General features: G+C 41.9%; 1 protein-coding gene across 1 annotated transcript in view; it reads left to right on the top strand.

The window, feature by feature from the left end:
- Window positions 1-4,737: 4,737 nt before the first annotated feature.
- Window positions 4,738-15,128, top strand: part of COLEC12 (collectin subfamily member 12) — a 101,950-nt gene continuing 91,559 nt past the window's right edge. The window contains exon 1 of the mRNA XM_027731262.2: window positions 4,738-4,886. Coding sequence (XP_027587063.1) covers window positions 4,880-4,886 — 7 coding nt within the window. The 5' untranslated portion in view covers window positions 4,738-4,879. The remainder of the gene's footprint in view (window positions 4,887-15,128) is intronic.

Here is a 15,128-nt window from a genome sequence, read left to right as displayed (position 1 = left end):
CCTTCTGTCTTCAACATTTAAGCACTCTAGCAGTAGTGGAATTACTTTTCACTATGGAAATTCTGGAGCACAAATGTCAAATATTACATCAGTTTGGATATTCAGCAGACACAACAGCTACAATTGTTTTAGGCAATTTTGACGAAATACTGTGCAAGGAAATTGGTCTGTAAATTGCCAGAATAAAATTTCCCAAACTTTCTGAAGCGCAAATATTCATTCTTCTTTCAAAGTATTAATAAGCCCTGCAATGATGTGTTTTATAAAATATCAAAAATATGAAAGAGCAGTCCCTAAATATCATCTGCAGGTAATTGTAATAGCTGTACTTCTAGTTGCATTCCAGCATTTAGTTTTTCTTTAAATTTAATGCAATGTGATGGTCCAGTCTACTCTAGAGCTGTCTTGTGTTTTCCTTCCAAGAAATCCAGTTTCTAAAAGAAAAAGGTCAAAGCAATTGAAAGACAAGAGAACTTGCACATTAGCCTTTCCATGATCAACATCCAAACCATACCTAGGAACAAGTCTGTATCTCTGAGTAATTCTGGCATACTGAAAAGATAGCCAGGTGTTTTGCTGCTTACACAATCTCCCTCAGTCTCACAGTTAATCAAAAAATAGGAAAGGAAAAACAAAAACCAATCTCACTTGCCAGAGACAAGTCAAGATACCTAAATACTTTCAAATTATGATGCTAATTACCCAGATTAAGAAAAGGCTCATCTGCAGATTTAACAAAATTATTAGTAAATAACTTCACCATTTGTTCAGGATCATTTACAAACTCATTAGCCAGATACAAGGATAATATCTTCACTCTGGGCACAGGTCCAAAATGGTCATTAACAACAATATGAAATCGTTGCACAGAAAAAGATTTATCCTTAAAATATGTTATAATACTCAACTCTTACTTTTCAAATGCACATTTTGTATTGAACCCAAATGGCACTTACTTCAGACAAATGATCTTTCACATATGGTTCCTGTGTCACATGCAGTTCTCCTCAATGATGTATGCAATTCTTTTGCAGATTTTTTTAAAATTTAATTCTTGCCCTTTGTATGGCACGTGGGCTCAGGCTATGAGAAGGCTGTTGATCAAAAGAGAATGCCACACATACCTCCATGTGCATGGACCAAGGCTTCCAGCATCTCTAAGGTTTGCCAAAGAGCCAAAGAGCTCAAATTTTGTAGGTTAAGCTCTGGGAAGGAGTCAGGCAAGGGCAATGGTCCGTTGTGAAGTAGAATCAAAGGAAACAGGAATTGAGCACATTACCTCTGGGTTTAAATCACTTCAGCACAGCCTGCACTATTTATTCTTTATTATTTACAGGGAGAATAAATTTGCCTCTTTCTCTTTTGGATTACTGCTGAATTTGAATACATTTTGCAGAGTAAAAGTGAATGTGAACCATTATAAATGAACTTCCTTGATATTCAAGAGAAGACTGTAGCAAGGAAAAAAATAAGCAACTCACATAGTTGGTAAGTGCTTAAAGTCACATTATGCCACAGTAACAACGAAGCACTCACTTGGGTAACTTATGTCAGCATTTGATAAATAAATTGTAATAGTTTGATATAAACAAGCCATATTAAGGCAATATGTAAACATTTCTAAAGAAGGATGATTTGTTTAGATCCTCTAGACCTTCTCTGAGTCTGAATCTGGCTGCAATATGCGATCATTTTGTGACAGTCAGCCTGTTGTGGTAGTAAGCTGTTGTTATATTATTATTGTTGGATGAAAAAATAGGCCTCATAATTTATGTCCTGAACTAGAGTAACAAAAAAGCCCCTAAAATGAAGCATTTATGTGAAGATAATTTCCCTAGAATGCTGTATAAAGTTTCCTAAAAATGAAAGAATACGAAAATATGCTTGAAACTTTTCCTGAGAAGATAAGTGGTTTTCACTAGAAAGGCAGTGTAATTGTCTTCAACAAATTTCACCACAGCTTTAAATGAAACTTGAAAAATACAAAACAGAATATAAAAAGTGAAAGCTTGTGAAGGCCCAGGACTGGGCAACACAGTGTTATGTCACCCAACATAACACAAAACTGTATTTTATACTGTATTGAACCCTAAGAAGGAAGAAAATTTTTTTACAGAGAGAGTAATCAGGCATTGGAATGGGCTGCCCAGGGAGGTGGTGGATTCACTATTAATGGAGGTTTTTAAGATGAGACTGGATGTGGCACTTAGTGCCATGGTCTAGTAACCACAGCGGTGTTGGATCAAGGATTGGACTTGATGATCTTGGAGGTCTTTTCCAACCCTGTTGATTCTATGATTCTAATTATGTGCCTATTCAGCAGTTTACCTAGCTAGCAGGAGGATCTTTTGATCCCTGTGTAATAAGAAATGGAGGTAAAGTTTAAGGTCTGAGAGGTCCAACTTCATGGGTAGCTCACACCTAAGCAGAAATAAGAGGAGGAGTCTGAAAGTAGCACCTGATTTGGTTGTTCAGGGTCAACATCTGTCTGAAACTCAGGCAGAGGAGGGGTTTCAGGTGCTTGTTACCTGAATTCAAGTATGCTGGGGTATCTGCATAGTAGCTAGGGATGATGAAATTTGTATTTGTATTAGCAGAAGATCATCAGCAATTTAAATATATGCATTTTTACATAGATATTCTTATGCATTCCTAACATATGTATAAGAAGTCCAATGTGGAATACAATTTATAAGACTAAAAGCCAATATAGAAGCTTTAGAAATATGAAGTGTCCCACTCTGTCCACAAATTAATAAATATTTTCAAGTCACAAGACTGGAAGCAGATCCCAGGCCTAATGAATCAATCGTAAACTCTATATGAATACAAAATACTAATTATTTTTCTCTCAATTAGTAAGGAACATATTTTCCACAGATGAAGCAATTCACTCATCAATCTCTGCAATTTTGGTTGCTGTCCTTCAGTTCACTAACGTTACTGTATGAAAAATTAGAAAAATGTTAAAAGTTACTACTTTTGAGGAATTTTCTAAATTCCTGCACAGTCCTGCTCCTTGCACATCCCCTGATGACACAGGCTTAAAGCAGTAGTCTTCTTTCTTCTTTTTTTTAAGCATTTCTGCACTGTGTTTTCAAATGGAAGTGCTTTTCCTAAGGAGAAATGGAGCTTTGTTATTGGTTTTAACGAGTTTCATGAGAAGTGATGAAAAGATTTCTTCTTGCAAACACACTCATGGGCTTTAGATCAGAGTGTAGATAGCTTTCAGTTTCAAAACTTGAATTATATTGATTCTTCAAAATAAAAATTGTAAATTAGCTTGGGATCCAAAATAAATCACCCTAGTGAGCAAGCACAAGTCTGCCTTATCAACACTGCAAGAACTGTGGTCCTAATCCAACACAACACTACAGGGTGTCTGTAATTACCTGATGACTGTATTCAGATTTAAGCGTTTTACTCACGATATTCCAGTCAACTACTAGAGCATAAACTAAAAGCTGAGTTGAGTCTCTTTGATATCTGAGGCCTTCTTTAAAGCAACAAATGGCTACTGCAGCTGGTATTCCAGCATTTTTGTTAATCCGTAAATAAAGGTACTGCCTCCACATCAGCGAAACACACACATCAAGTAGACATCAAGTCATCAGACCAACCAAAGTAATTCAGATTTCTAAATCTGTTCCATAATTTTTGTACTAGAATGACTAATTTTTGTGGCTTTAATCCTCCATTCCTTGCTGAGGCAAGATTGTACCCGATAGGTTTCCAACACTTTCTAAGTCAGTACACTATGGTCCTTTTTGAAGCCATAGACCCTCTGAAAATACCATGTAGTATAATAATTTCTTTGGGCATCCCTACATCCAACAGACTGCAATATCTCTAATTGCAAAGGCAAAATTGTGTGCATCTCTTCTTTGCATTAGAAAAGACCCTCTGGTGTCTCCACTACTTTGTTCATCCCCAGAAAAAACCAGTGCACATTGCACTAGCCCTGCTTCATCAACACTGATGTTAATACTCCAAACTGGATCATAAACACTTATCACTGTCTTCAATAGCCTAAAAACGGGTAGCTTTGCAGAAAATCAAAATGCACCGTTCGTGAAAACAGAAGTCTGGAAATGATCACTTATTTCTGGCAACATCCAGAACTAGAAAAATAAAAGATGACTGGCCTGTATATCCCTAATCCCACAAATATATACACACACATTCTCCAGTGTGTGTACGGCATGCAGTCCCATTGAATTCAACAGACTACTCTTGGCCCTTCATTCAGCACCAGGGTGAACTTTGCACATCCTGCCTTCCTCTTCCCAGCCGACAGATACGCACCCACCGCTTCAGGAATCCACGGTCGGCGTGTCGCGGTGTGAGCGTGGCGAGCCTCGAGGGGCCACACCCACGAGGAAACCCCCGGGTGCCTGCCACGAGTGTGGGGAGGGAGAGCACCATTCTCCCTGCCAAGCTCCCAAGTCACTGGCGGGTGCCCTGTGAGTCCCGTCCCGAGCTGCTCCCCACGGGCAGCCCCTGCTGCCCACGGCCCCGCAACCCGGGAACCCCGCGGTCCCGCGGGACGCGGCGGGACGGGGTCCGAACCCCCCCCAGCCCCATCCACCGGCGGGACCCCGAGCCCGCCCTCGCCGCCCCGGCCGCGGCCCCTTCCCCGGGGCGGAGGGAGGGAGGCGGGGCCGAGCCGGGCTCCGCGGGGCTGGCGGCGAGAGCGCGGTGCCGCCGGCGGCCGAGCAGCGACGGCGAGCGGAGCGGCAGCGGCCGGGGCTGCGCAGCGGGGCCGCGCCCGGCACCCGGCATGGCCCGGCAGTAGCAGGGAGCGCTCCGCCGCCCGCCGCTCCCGGCGGCAGCCCCCGCCGCGCCCCGTCCGTCCTATGAGACCCGCCCCGGCGCCAAGATGAAAGGTAGGGACGGGAGCCGGGCGCCCGCTCCGCCGCCCGCACACGTGTGCCGCGGGCACCGCGCACCGGGCACCGGCCGGGAGGGAACGGGCAGCGTGGGGGGGATCGGCAGCGTCCGAATAGTGTGCGGGCGGGGAGCAGGCGGCGGGCAGGACCTGTAGGGTGCGGGCAGGACCTGTAGGGTGCGGGCAGGACCTGTAGGGTGCGGGCAGGATCAGTGGGGTGCGGGCAGGACAGCGTGTGGGCAGCGTGCGGACAGGGCAGCACGCGGACAGTCTGCAGCAAGGCAGCAAGGGGGGATTTCGGGCAGGGTGCAGGCAGGGCGGTCAGTGGGGAGGGTGCCAGCGGCGTAAGCCGCCCGTAGGAAGGGTGCTGGCAAGACACCGTGCAGGCAGGTGGCGGGCAGGGCATGCCGGCTGTGGGCAGAGCGCCGGCAGAGCACGGGCAGCCGGTGCCGGGAGCGGCAGAGCGCGGGTCTCACCGCGACCCCGGGTCATGCGTGGGGCCGGCCCGGCAGCGGGCGAGCCCAGGCCCCGCGCACCGGGGGCTGCGCTGCCGCCGCGGCTCGGTTTGTGTCGGTCGGTGCCGGTCCGGGAGAGGGTGTCCGTGTGCGTGTGTCCCGTCATGAGTGCTCTCCCCAGCACGTTTTATCTCGGCACCCAGCTTTTATCTTCCCCCTCGCCGGCGTCCCGAGAAGAAGACTTGGGTTTCTCCCTGGCTTATTTGTTTATTTTTTGCCACCGTTTCGCGATGTTCTTGGTGTACCTTCTAAACATCTGGCAGTGATTAGGTGCCAGTAGAGGTTTAACTGGCTTGTGAAATGTATTTGGCATATTTCTCCTCAACATCCACCGACTGGAAAATTTTTGATCTTTGCTTTGCATCTGTTCAAACTGAAGCTTTGTTCCTTTTCTTTTTCCTCTCTTTTCCTCCCTTCCCTCTCCTTTTGTTTTAAATGGGGGAAACATGCCAGTTCTAGTAGTTGACTACATCCTACAAAGTTGTGACAGAAGTATTACCTACTTTAAAATGAAATAAAGAAGCAGATTGCCAAATTGCTACACTGTTACCTAGTAAAAATGTATTGGGGGGGTTGCAAGAAAGCTTTCTGTTTATGAAAATTGATAGCCTTAGCAAAAGGCGTAGACTTTACACACTGGGGAGTACTTACAATGAAAACATCAAAGGAAATTATGGAAAGTTTAGGAGTTTGTGAGACTCGAATCTAGTTTTTCTTCAGATGCAAAAATAAACTTGAAGGATGGAAGGAAAGAAACCATACATATAAGAAAATTATTTTTGGGCACCAGTGTGCCTGTTCTTGGATTGCAGAGTTTTATTCCAGATGCCAGGAGGCCAGTAAACATCATGATAGTTACACTGAATTTCCAGACTTTGGGACACCAAATGATGTGATTATTTATTCACTTGCCAGAGTAGCTGCCTGAAGGGAGGAAAAACTTTTTGAGAGCATTTATTTTGCAAGCCCACACACACTATTAAGTTACTTCTGACACTGTGGCATGGTGTGTCTCCAGGGCCATGCAACATATTAAAAATAATGTATTTACAATGTTCTTTATTTATAGGGTGCTTGTGCCAAAAATTTTGTCATGAGCTTGCCATTATCAGCGTAAGTGTAATGGCAGGAACAAACCAAAACAATGAGGATCCAGTGATACAAACCGGTGACTGTTATCACTGAAACCCTTACGCTCCATTCTTTGGGGTTTTGGGGAGAGGCAGGATGCAAAGGACCAAGGGTGGCAATAACATATAATGCAACTTGCGTCTCCTTCTGTTCTGCCTCCATTGCTTTTTGCAAAGCGGAGAAATGGCATTTGCAGGGAAGATGTTTTTCCTGCTGGGAACACTTGCTGGTGCCCCACACTCTATCGAGAGGGAGTGCTAGTCCTTACCATTTGGTTTTCCTACGAGTGATCACAGCTATCTTATTTCTTTCCCCCACAGAGTTACAGAAATCAGTAATAAAACATGCAAAGAAGAATACTTAAATGACTGTGCTAATAACAAGAGAAAAGAGAAGCTTCAAACATATCATCACATCAAGTGCCATTGCCACCATTATGGAAGTCAGAGAGCCAAACCAAATCTTGACTTGGTGATTTCCTTTTCAGGGTACAGATTTGGCTTTTCATATTTTCTCTTTACACTTGATGGTGGCGATAATTGTACGACTGTAGAACTTGGTGTAGTTACACATTTTTCTCAGTAACAACAAAATGATCTGTTGATTGCAGCTGTCTCTGTATCTACCCTCTCTGGAGAATGGAGGAATATCTAAATAATTACATCACTAAATATCTGTAAGGAATAAATTATATTTCCCATTGCTGGTATTCGTAATGTGTTATGTTTTAAATCAGTAAAACAAATTACGTATAATATGCTGGCAGTTTCGTTTCCAGCAAGCAACACTGAGCTCACAAACTTTGTGATATTTTTTTACTAATAATTAATGTGGTTTATATAGGGACTTGACTGCTTTAGGGTCAGATTTATCTTTATCAAATGATACTTCTAAGTTGTAGTTATTTATTGGGGTATGAAGTAGTATTTGTTGCCTGGGAAACAAATGAAAGCAGCTTCCTCATACTCAAACACCACCATATGTTTGAAAACATTGGCCCTAATTTAAGACAGGGACAAGCATTGTTAAAACTGAGAACTTCTTCCCATATATCTGTGATGTATTTTGTAATTACTACTTTAAACTCTCTCTGTAATCACTGCTGTCATGGCAGCGCTGGTAATGTGGATGCTGTTTGTAAATGACTTAATACTAATGCCCAAAATTGAGCAATGACAAAGTCAAGGTGGTCATTTTGGGACTGTTGCTCCAGGATGACAGAGGGGCTCTTAATATTGATACCCAAAGTAGCTTAACTGCTTCTTTCCACTACTCCTCCACCTCTGCTGCTTCCTCTACCTCCTGCTTCTTCTCCTCCTCCTTCTTCTCTTCCTCTGCCATCATAAGCACCTTGCTATGTACTCCTTGTATAATGATGGTACTGGAGGACAAATTATTTGGGATCCTGTGCTTGAGAACTGGAATGTGACTGAATACCCTGTCCTGTGCAGTTCTCTCATTTGATAAGAAAGATGCACAGGGAGAAACAGGTTTGTCCTTGGTAGCGTTCCACTGAAATCAGTGGAGCCTGTACTGCCCCAGGAATGGCCTAGCCTGAAAGCCCAGCTTTCTTAGCCTCAACCAGTTTACTTTAAGGGCAGCTTAATGTGCTTACTGCACAGTTTTCAGTAGATACAGCACACTGACCTTTCACAGGGTATGCCAGTTCAGTTTACCCCAAGTTGGCCTTATACAGTGAATGCTTTATCAATTAATGAGATATCAGCCTGTATTGCTAAAATTGTCCCTTCTGTGTCTTATCTTGGAGCCTGGATGTAATCTGCAGGTAAAGCCTACATTTTCTCTTTCTTTCTCTCTCTCATCTTTGTGTGCACCAAATCAAACAAACAATAATCTGCAAATAGGTCTTTCCTGGGTAGAAACTTCAAATATTAATTTTAAAAAAATCCAGTCCAGAGCATTTTACAACAGCCAGAAAGCATCTGAAAACCAAGGATTAGAAGTGGAGTGATCCAGTAACCTTTACTTAGTCCAGTTATAACAGAGCTTATATGAATATAGTGACATAAACATGAAACATATGCAGGAGGTCTGAGTGGTGTGTGTTGGACATGTCACAGGACCCTAACACAGAAGTTCAAAGGCATGAGCAATTATAATAAATGTGTGATACAACACAGAACAAATCCTGAGCAATGCTACTATACAAGTCAGTGTGTGTGCTGAACTGGTTGGTAGCACAAAGGATTTTTAACACAGGGATGAGAAAGATGCAAACATGCATCGAAGGATATTCTTGATAGTGATATAGAGGAAAACAGAGTGTTAGAAGCTATGAAATTACAAGAGAAATCTGTTATTGCACAGATAGAAATATTACTGTACATCTGCAAAGGATATTGAGCAGAATTAACATATAAGCTATTTATGACAGGAGTATTTTCAGTAAGAAGTTGTAATTGTTCATCTTTGCTTTCAATCTTCTACTTTTCCCAGCCATACAGGACGAAGAATAGCATGGGCAAACCTATCCATGTGAAGAAGGGAGTTGTCTAAAATCTCCTGTGGCTCTTTCTTCTCCTACTTTGGATAACATAAATTTATTTTAGACTGATTTCACTACAGGTGAGGGCTGAGCAGAGCCCCTTTTTTGTCACAACCACTAAAAAGTTTGCTTAGATTCGCAAAGACCATTGTGCCCAGAGCTTGACACTTTTGCCTGCTAGGATAAGGAGGGAAAGGTAATCTTTCAGAGAGAGAGCTGATCAGGCTTTGCAGAGATAAAAGAATAAAATAAAGAGAGCTAGAAGAAATGTCAAGGATGAAAGCAGTTCAGTACTGCAAAGGATGCATGTCCAGTTATCTTCAGCTTCACAAAACGTTCCTTATCCTGAGGTTCTGCGTGCCAGAACAGAGAATCTCTCCTTCCAGCCCTCCCCCTTGGAAAGCAAAATAAAGACACTTTTTACAAGGCACTGAAAGTGAACCCGATCCTCCTCATAATGTGAGTGTGGTCTGTATGAGTGAGGGAGCAACCTAAGATGAATTGTCTTTGGAGTTTGACTGCTTCCACCTAAAACTGCAATCCCTTTTGGTGCATAAATTTGAGGTGAAGACTGGGACGTCGCTGGGGAACAAAGTGAATGAGTTATGGGAGGTAATAGAGACGTGTTGTTAGGAATGTGTATGCCATTTTAATGCTGCTGTTAATTGCCTCCTCTGACATACAGACAGGGAGGCATGATTTTTCAGTGCACTAATGAGAACAGATCTGTTGCTCTTAAATCATTATGCTGAAATATGATATGATTTAAACTTTTAACTTCTAAGGTTGACCCTCCACACCATGCAGCTGCTTCTGACCCCAGTACTGTAATGATGCTGTGTGGCACATACAGGCTAACAAATTTCGTTCAAGAAACGCCCTTATTTACTGGCTTCATTTTGTGCCTTAAAAGCAAAACCAGAGCCATTGTTGTTACACCTCTGAATTTCATAATCTGTGGGTCTTGTGTATTCTTAAAGTGAGCGCTTGCATTTTTTGGGCGTAGCAGTAGGGGAGAAGATTGAGACCAGGGTACTAAAATGCACCCATTTGTCATGATTCTTTGTTTTGTTTGTTTTATGCATGTGTTAGGTGATGAGAGACACAATCCAAGTTTTGCTTTATGCATGTGTTAGGTGATGAGAGACACAATCTGAGTCTTAGGATATGTACCAAGAGAGGATATCTGCTCTAGGACCTTGCCTTTTTCAGTCTGTATACTGAAATCAGATAAATTCTCAGATCAGCAGTCTGAAGGACAGAGCTGGGAAAAAGCCTCAGTCTTGTTGTCGGAATCCAAGCTCAAACAGCATCCCAAAGGATGCTTTGGGATGCAGGGAGATGAGATCTCTTCCAGGACTGCCTCAGCTGAACCTCTACCATGGCTGCCCTAAAGACCACATACTCGGCAAATGTAGAATCCATGTAATCCCTGTCCAAAGAGCTTACTGCGTGACGAGTCGGACAAAGGAAGGGATGGATAATATGGACACAACACATACGGCAACAACTGTGACATTGTGAGTGTGACATGTCAGCTGGAGACCTTGTCAATAGGGAAGTGTTTGAAGTGTGGGGTAGGATTTTATGAGGGAGAGCTTATCAAAACAGAGGCAGAGAGAGAAGAGCCTATAAGGAAAAAGTAGTGGAGAAAGGCAGAAGAGGACTAGTGAAATGGAGCATCTGTGAAGAGAGGGAAATGACCAGCCCTGTCCAGAATAAAAGCTAAGAAAATCAATGGAAACCAATTAGACTGATGAAGTCATCAACATCTGAAGGCCACAGCTGTTTGCTGTGCTTCTGCTGGCTCTGTTTCACCTCTAGGTCAGCACTTTGAATGTAGACCCAGTTAATAGTGACCAGAAATGCATATAAATCTGGTGGCTGCTCAAAAAGCTTTTGAAATGTGATATGAGAATGATATTGGTGTTTGGTGTTCTCATCTGTCTGAACAGTTGTTAACATTATAGAAACCTCACAAGTGGATGAGTTTCTCCTTTTCACCAAAAGAGTGCTGAGATGGAGAGAGCGGGCAGGAGTAGCTTTTTGACACTGGCTCCTCATGAAGGAGATGTACTTGTTACACAGTTCTGAGCAGAGTTCTTCATTCATGATGATTTATGGGTCAAAGAGAGAAATATCATGATTTTCAACTAATGGGTACAGCTTCTTTCCAAATGGTACAAGTAAAAATCTGTTCTTGCTAATAATACAATGATTTTTACGGAGCTGCAAAAAAAAGAGTTATATCTGGAATATAACTCTATAGTTCCCCTTAAATCAGTAGGAAAGGCAAGGCCCTAACCATTAAAACCCTTTGAGAGGGAGATTTATTTTAAAGGAAACTCTTACAACTGGATGTCATTTTTACTACAAATTAATCTTGTAGTTCTGAGTTCCCAGCCTGGTACTTAGGGGTAGGTTCTAATATATTGTAGTTCAAGTTTTCAGGGGGTTATAAAGGAACTTCTAAAACCTGAGCTGAAACTTAGGCATGACAATTTTCAGCCCAGATGCCTCATTCTCTCCTGGAATAGATTTCCCCAGATTTTTAAATGCAGTGTAGAATGTTGGCATCTTTTCTTTATTTAAGACTTCAAACAGTCTTTAAACAAGGACTTTGTATTTATGTTTACGGCACACAGTTGTTCTAGAAGTTATTGGATACCATGTGTCAGCAGCCACCATAGAACCCAGCACCTCTAATGGTTCTGAGGTCTTGTTTGCTTCGTTAGTTAGTTGGGTTTAAATGGCTGAGCAGGGTGTACTGTTAAAAGGTGACAGCTGGACATGTACATTAGCAGCTTTCTCTAACACCTTCCGTATGCCAACGACACCCACAAAAGGAAGGGGATAAAATGAAAACAACTTCCCTAAAATCACCTTGCACCAGAGGCTCCTCAGATCTGGTGCTGTTCCAGCAACAGGATCAAGTGGTGCTATGGTTATAGACCCTATATAGTCTCAGGGGCAGATTTAGCATCCTTCTTGGCTCCAGGCCAACTCTTTCTTACTTGACCTCAGCATGACTCATAAGTGGTCCATGATTAATTTATTTAAGATTTAAGAACAAGAATGAGAAATTAAACAGTTCTACTCCACAGATTTTTGCTTTGCCTCTAGCAAATTAATCAAATGAGGGTCTAATTTGTTTTAGATTAAATGAATTCCCTCTGTTCGCTGTGTTAATCCCCAGCTGAACTGCCTTTTTGTAATTCCCACTCCCTTGAAGCATTGTACTGTATCTTATTTAACTCTACAACTGTATTTATTAGAGGTGTTGTAGTAATAACTTCTGACTGCAGGGCAAGTGGAATTTGGCGTTGGTACTCGGTGGGGCATAGATGTTGCCAAAATACCCCAAAGTTTTTTTTTTTTGACCAGAACTCTTGCTGTGCACTGACTCCCAAGATATCTGATGTATTGCTGCTCAGCTACAATGAGACACTCATTTGTAGCATTCTGCTGTAATCTCCCCATGACAATCTGTTGTAGCATCCAAGGAGACTCTTGTAAATCTGATGAAACAGGAGATCTCTGGTGGTCCTTCCCCTACACAGTTAAATACAATCAGTTGCTCACATGTGTTTCTGTTCTGCCCAAAGTTCACCTTTTTTATGGACCTTCCTTCTGCCAGAGTTCTGTAGAAGTCGATGGAATAATAAACCAGCTTTTCATGTTTCTTTGTCTTTCTTATTCTGGATTCCCTTTTTTTTTGAGTCACAGCTGAGACCTCGATAGAGCATCTTATAACTAAATTATGGCTTGTCTTCCCAGCACTAAAGAGTTAATTCTTCTGTCTGGGACATAACAAGAGATTCTGTTTTATTGTCTGCTTCAAGGAGGAGTCTGGCCTTTATATTTTTCACCCATGAAAATAAGCCTTGCTTGTGTATAAATGTATATGTATGTAACAGAAATACTTGCATTCATTCCAGTCATTCTCTTTGTAACTGAGAAGGGCTGGATTTAAACTAAAGAAAAATACTTCTAACTTAAAGTTTTCACAATGTTGAACAAACTCCTCCTGCACCAGTTTCAAACTCAATCAAGTATGGGCACCACTGATGTGAAAACAAAATTTCCTTTTCTAAGATCAGCCACTGGTGCTCAAAACTCATGAATTTCTGCCACATCGATTTCTGATACTGCCTTTAAAAGTGTAAGTTATTAAAACATGCTGGAGGTTTTCTCACTATTTGCTTTCCTACTTGGTGTGTATTTTCTTAACCTCTGTAATTCATAACAGATCATGTTTTCATAGTTTTCTCTAGAAAAGCTGTTGCCTTTTCAATGAAAACTTAGGTTCTTTTGTATTTTCCCAATGCAAAGGTATCAGGAAGCTTTGAGATTTTTGTAGAACTTGTGACAAAACTTTAATATTTCCAGCAGTGGAACAGAGGGCCAAATTTCTGCTGCCTCTAGTGAGAACTATAGTGCCCAAAAGGCATGAGAGGAGGAGGCTGGGTACAGGGCTTTGCCTCGAGACTTAAATTTATAGACTTGTTTGTCAACTTCATTTTTAATATTTCAAACACAGATTTCTTCTGTAGTAGAACTTTCAACCCATCTTAGTGTCTTTTTCCAAAATGCTGTTCATTTCTGAATGTTTAATCTAAGCTTGCTTTATTAATTTCTTCCTTTTTTATTTTTCTTAAATTTGTTACATTACAGTTAATATTGTGAAATGTATTTGCACATGATTTGAGCAAAGTGCCTAGTGGCAGTTGTGACTGAAAGACCACTGAGCTTTGTCTATTAAATAATTAATAGACTTAAATAATAAGTCTATTATTAAATAATAGACTTGCCCTGAAATACATTGCTGCCCCTTGCAAGACCAACTCACAGGGACTGAAAAATGTCTTATGTGATGTTCAAGACTTTAGTGAGCAGGGAGCTGGGTCACTAATTGACAAAACTGTCCTTGCCCATCTCCACTTCTTTGTTTCAAACACCACAAGTGCCCTTCAAAATTAGGAGATTAATAAATAAAGTATCCAAAGCTTAAGAAAAAACTCCATCCCTAGCAAGAACAACATGCAGTGCTGCAAATACTGAAAAGCATATATTTTTATTTTAAAACTGCATATAGAAATATCTAAAATATATGTATATAAAAATATATATGTTGCAAATATTGAAAAGGCCAAAGAAACAACAATGTGATTATAAAAGCGTGGCCAGAGGCTAATGCAACTGGGCAAAGCATGAAAAACAGGACAACTAGGGAAGAGGTCGGCAGCCTGGGAGGAAGGTCTTGGAGATGTGGAGTGGGATGAAGCCGCAGGATTTAAAGATGGCCTGACTGTATACATCAGATACGAATTAGATAAGCCAGGTTACACTCCTGAGAAACAAAGGAGGCAATTGTGTTACAGCCTGATAGCAGGAGAGGGCAGGAAGCTAAGGGCTCTGGGGCAGATATTTTGTGCAGCATTTTATCTTTTGTACAAGAGGGGAAGATTTTTCCTGAGTAGCTCACTGCTGGGATGAGGAATTTGGTTGTTGATGGTTTATTAGTATTTGTCGTGTTTTGTTGGGTGACCTTGTCTTCAGATAACATTCAGTACAATTGTGAGAGTTTGTTTGGTTTGGTTTTTTTAAAGGTTTCTTTCTGCCTTCAAAACCAGCATGTGTTTGTTTTGCCTGAGAAACATCCACTGGCTCTTCCACTTCTTAAATGTTCATCTGAATTGGAGGTGTAGCTTAAGATGTGGACAGGAGCACCACTGGCAGTAAGCAAAATGTGTTACCTGGTGAAGAATATTTTTTTAGCTGTTCTGTCAATAGTGTCGTCTGAGTAAAGGATGATCTGCAAAATGATGTATTTCATGGACTCCTCTACTGCTTCAGGCAAAGTCTCCCTCAGACCTCTATGTGTGGCACCTGGCAGGTCAGAAGGAGGAGCAAGTCAGTTTTCCTGCTGGACATGCACTCAAATCATTTAGGCTTTGTTGAGCCTGAATGCAGACTGAATCTTTACCTTTGAATTCATACCCCCAGGGCTCTGCGGTGGCCCAAGTAAGCTGCGGCAGCAGTTAGCACAGTTTCATGATGCAGAGGAGTCTGATCATGTACACTAAGT

The sequence above is a fragment of the Pipra filicauda genome, unplaced genomic scaffold (assembly GCF_003945595.2).
Source record: "Pipra filicauda isolate LSUMZ 115617 unplaced genomic scaffold, ASM394559v2 scaffold154_size2910363_pilon, whole genome shotgun sequence".
Classification (NCBI taxonomy): domain Eukaryota; kingdom Metazoa; phylum Chordata; class Aves; order Passeriformes; family Pipridae; genus Pipra; species Pipra filicauda.
Note: the sequence above shows the minus strand (reverse complement) of the source record. Positions and strands in the feature narration are given on the sequence as shown.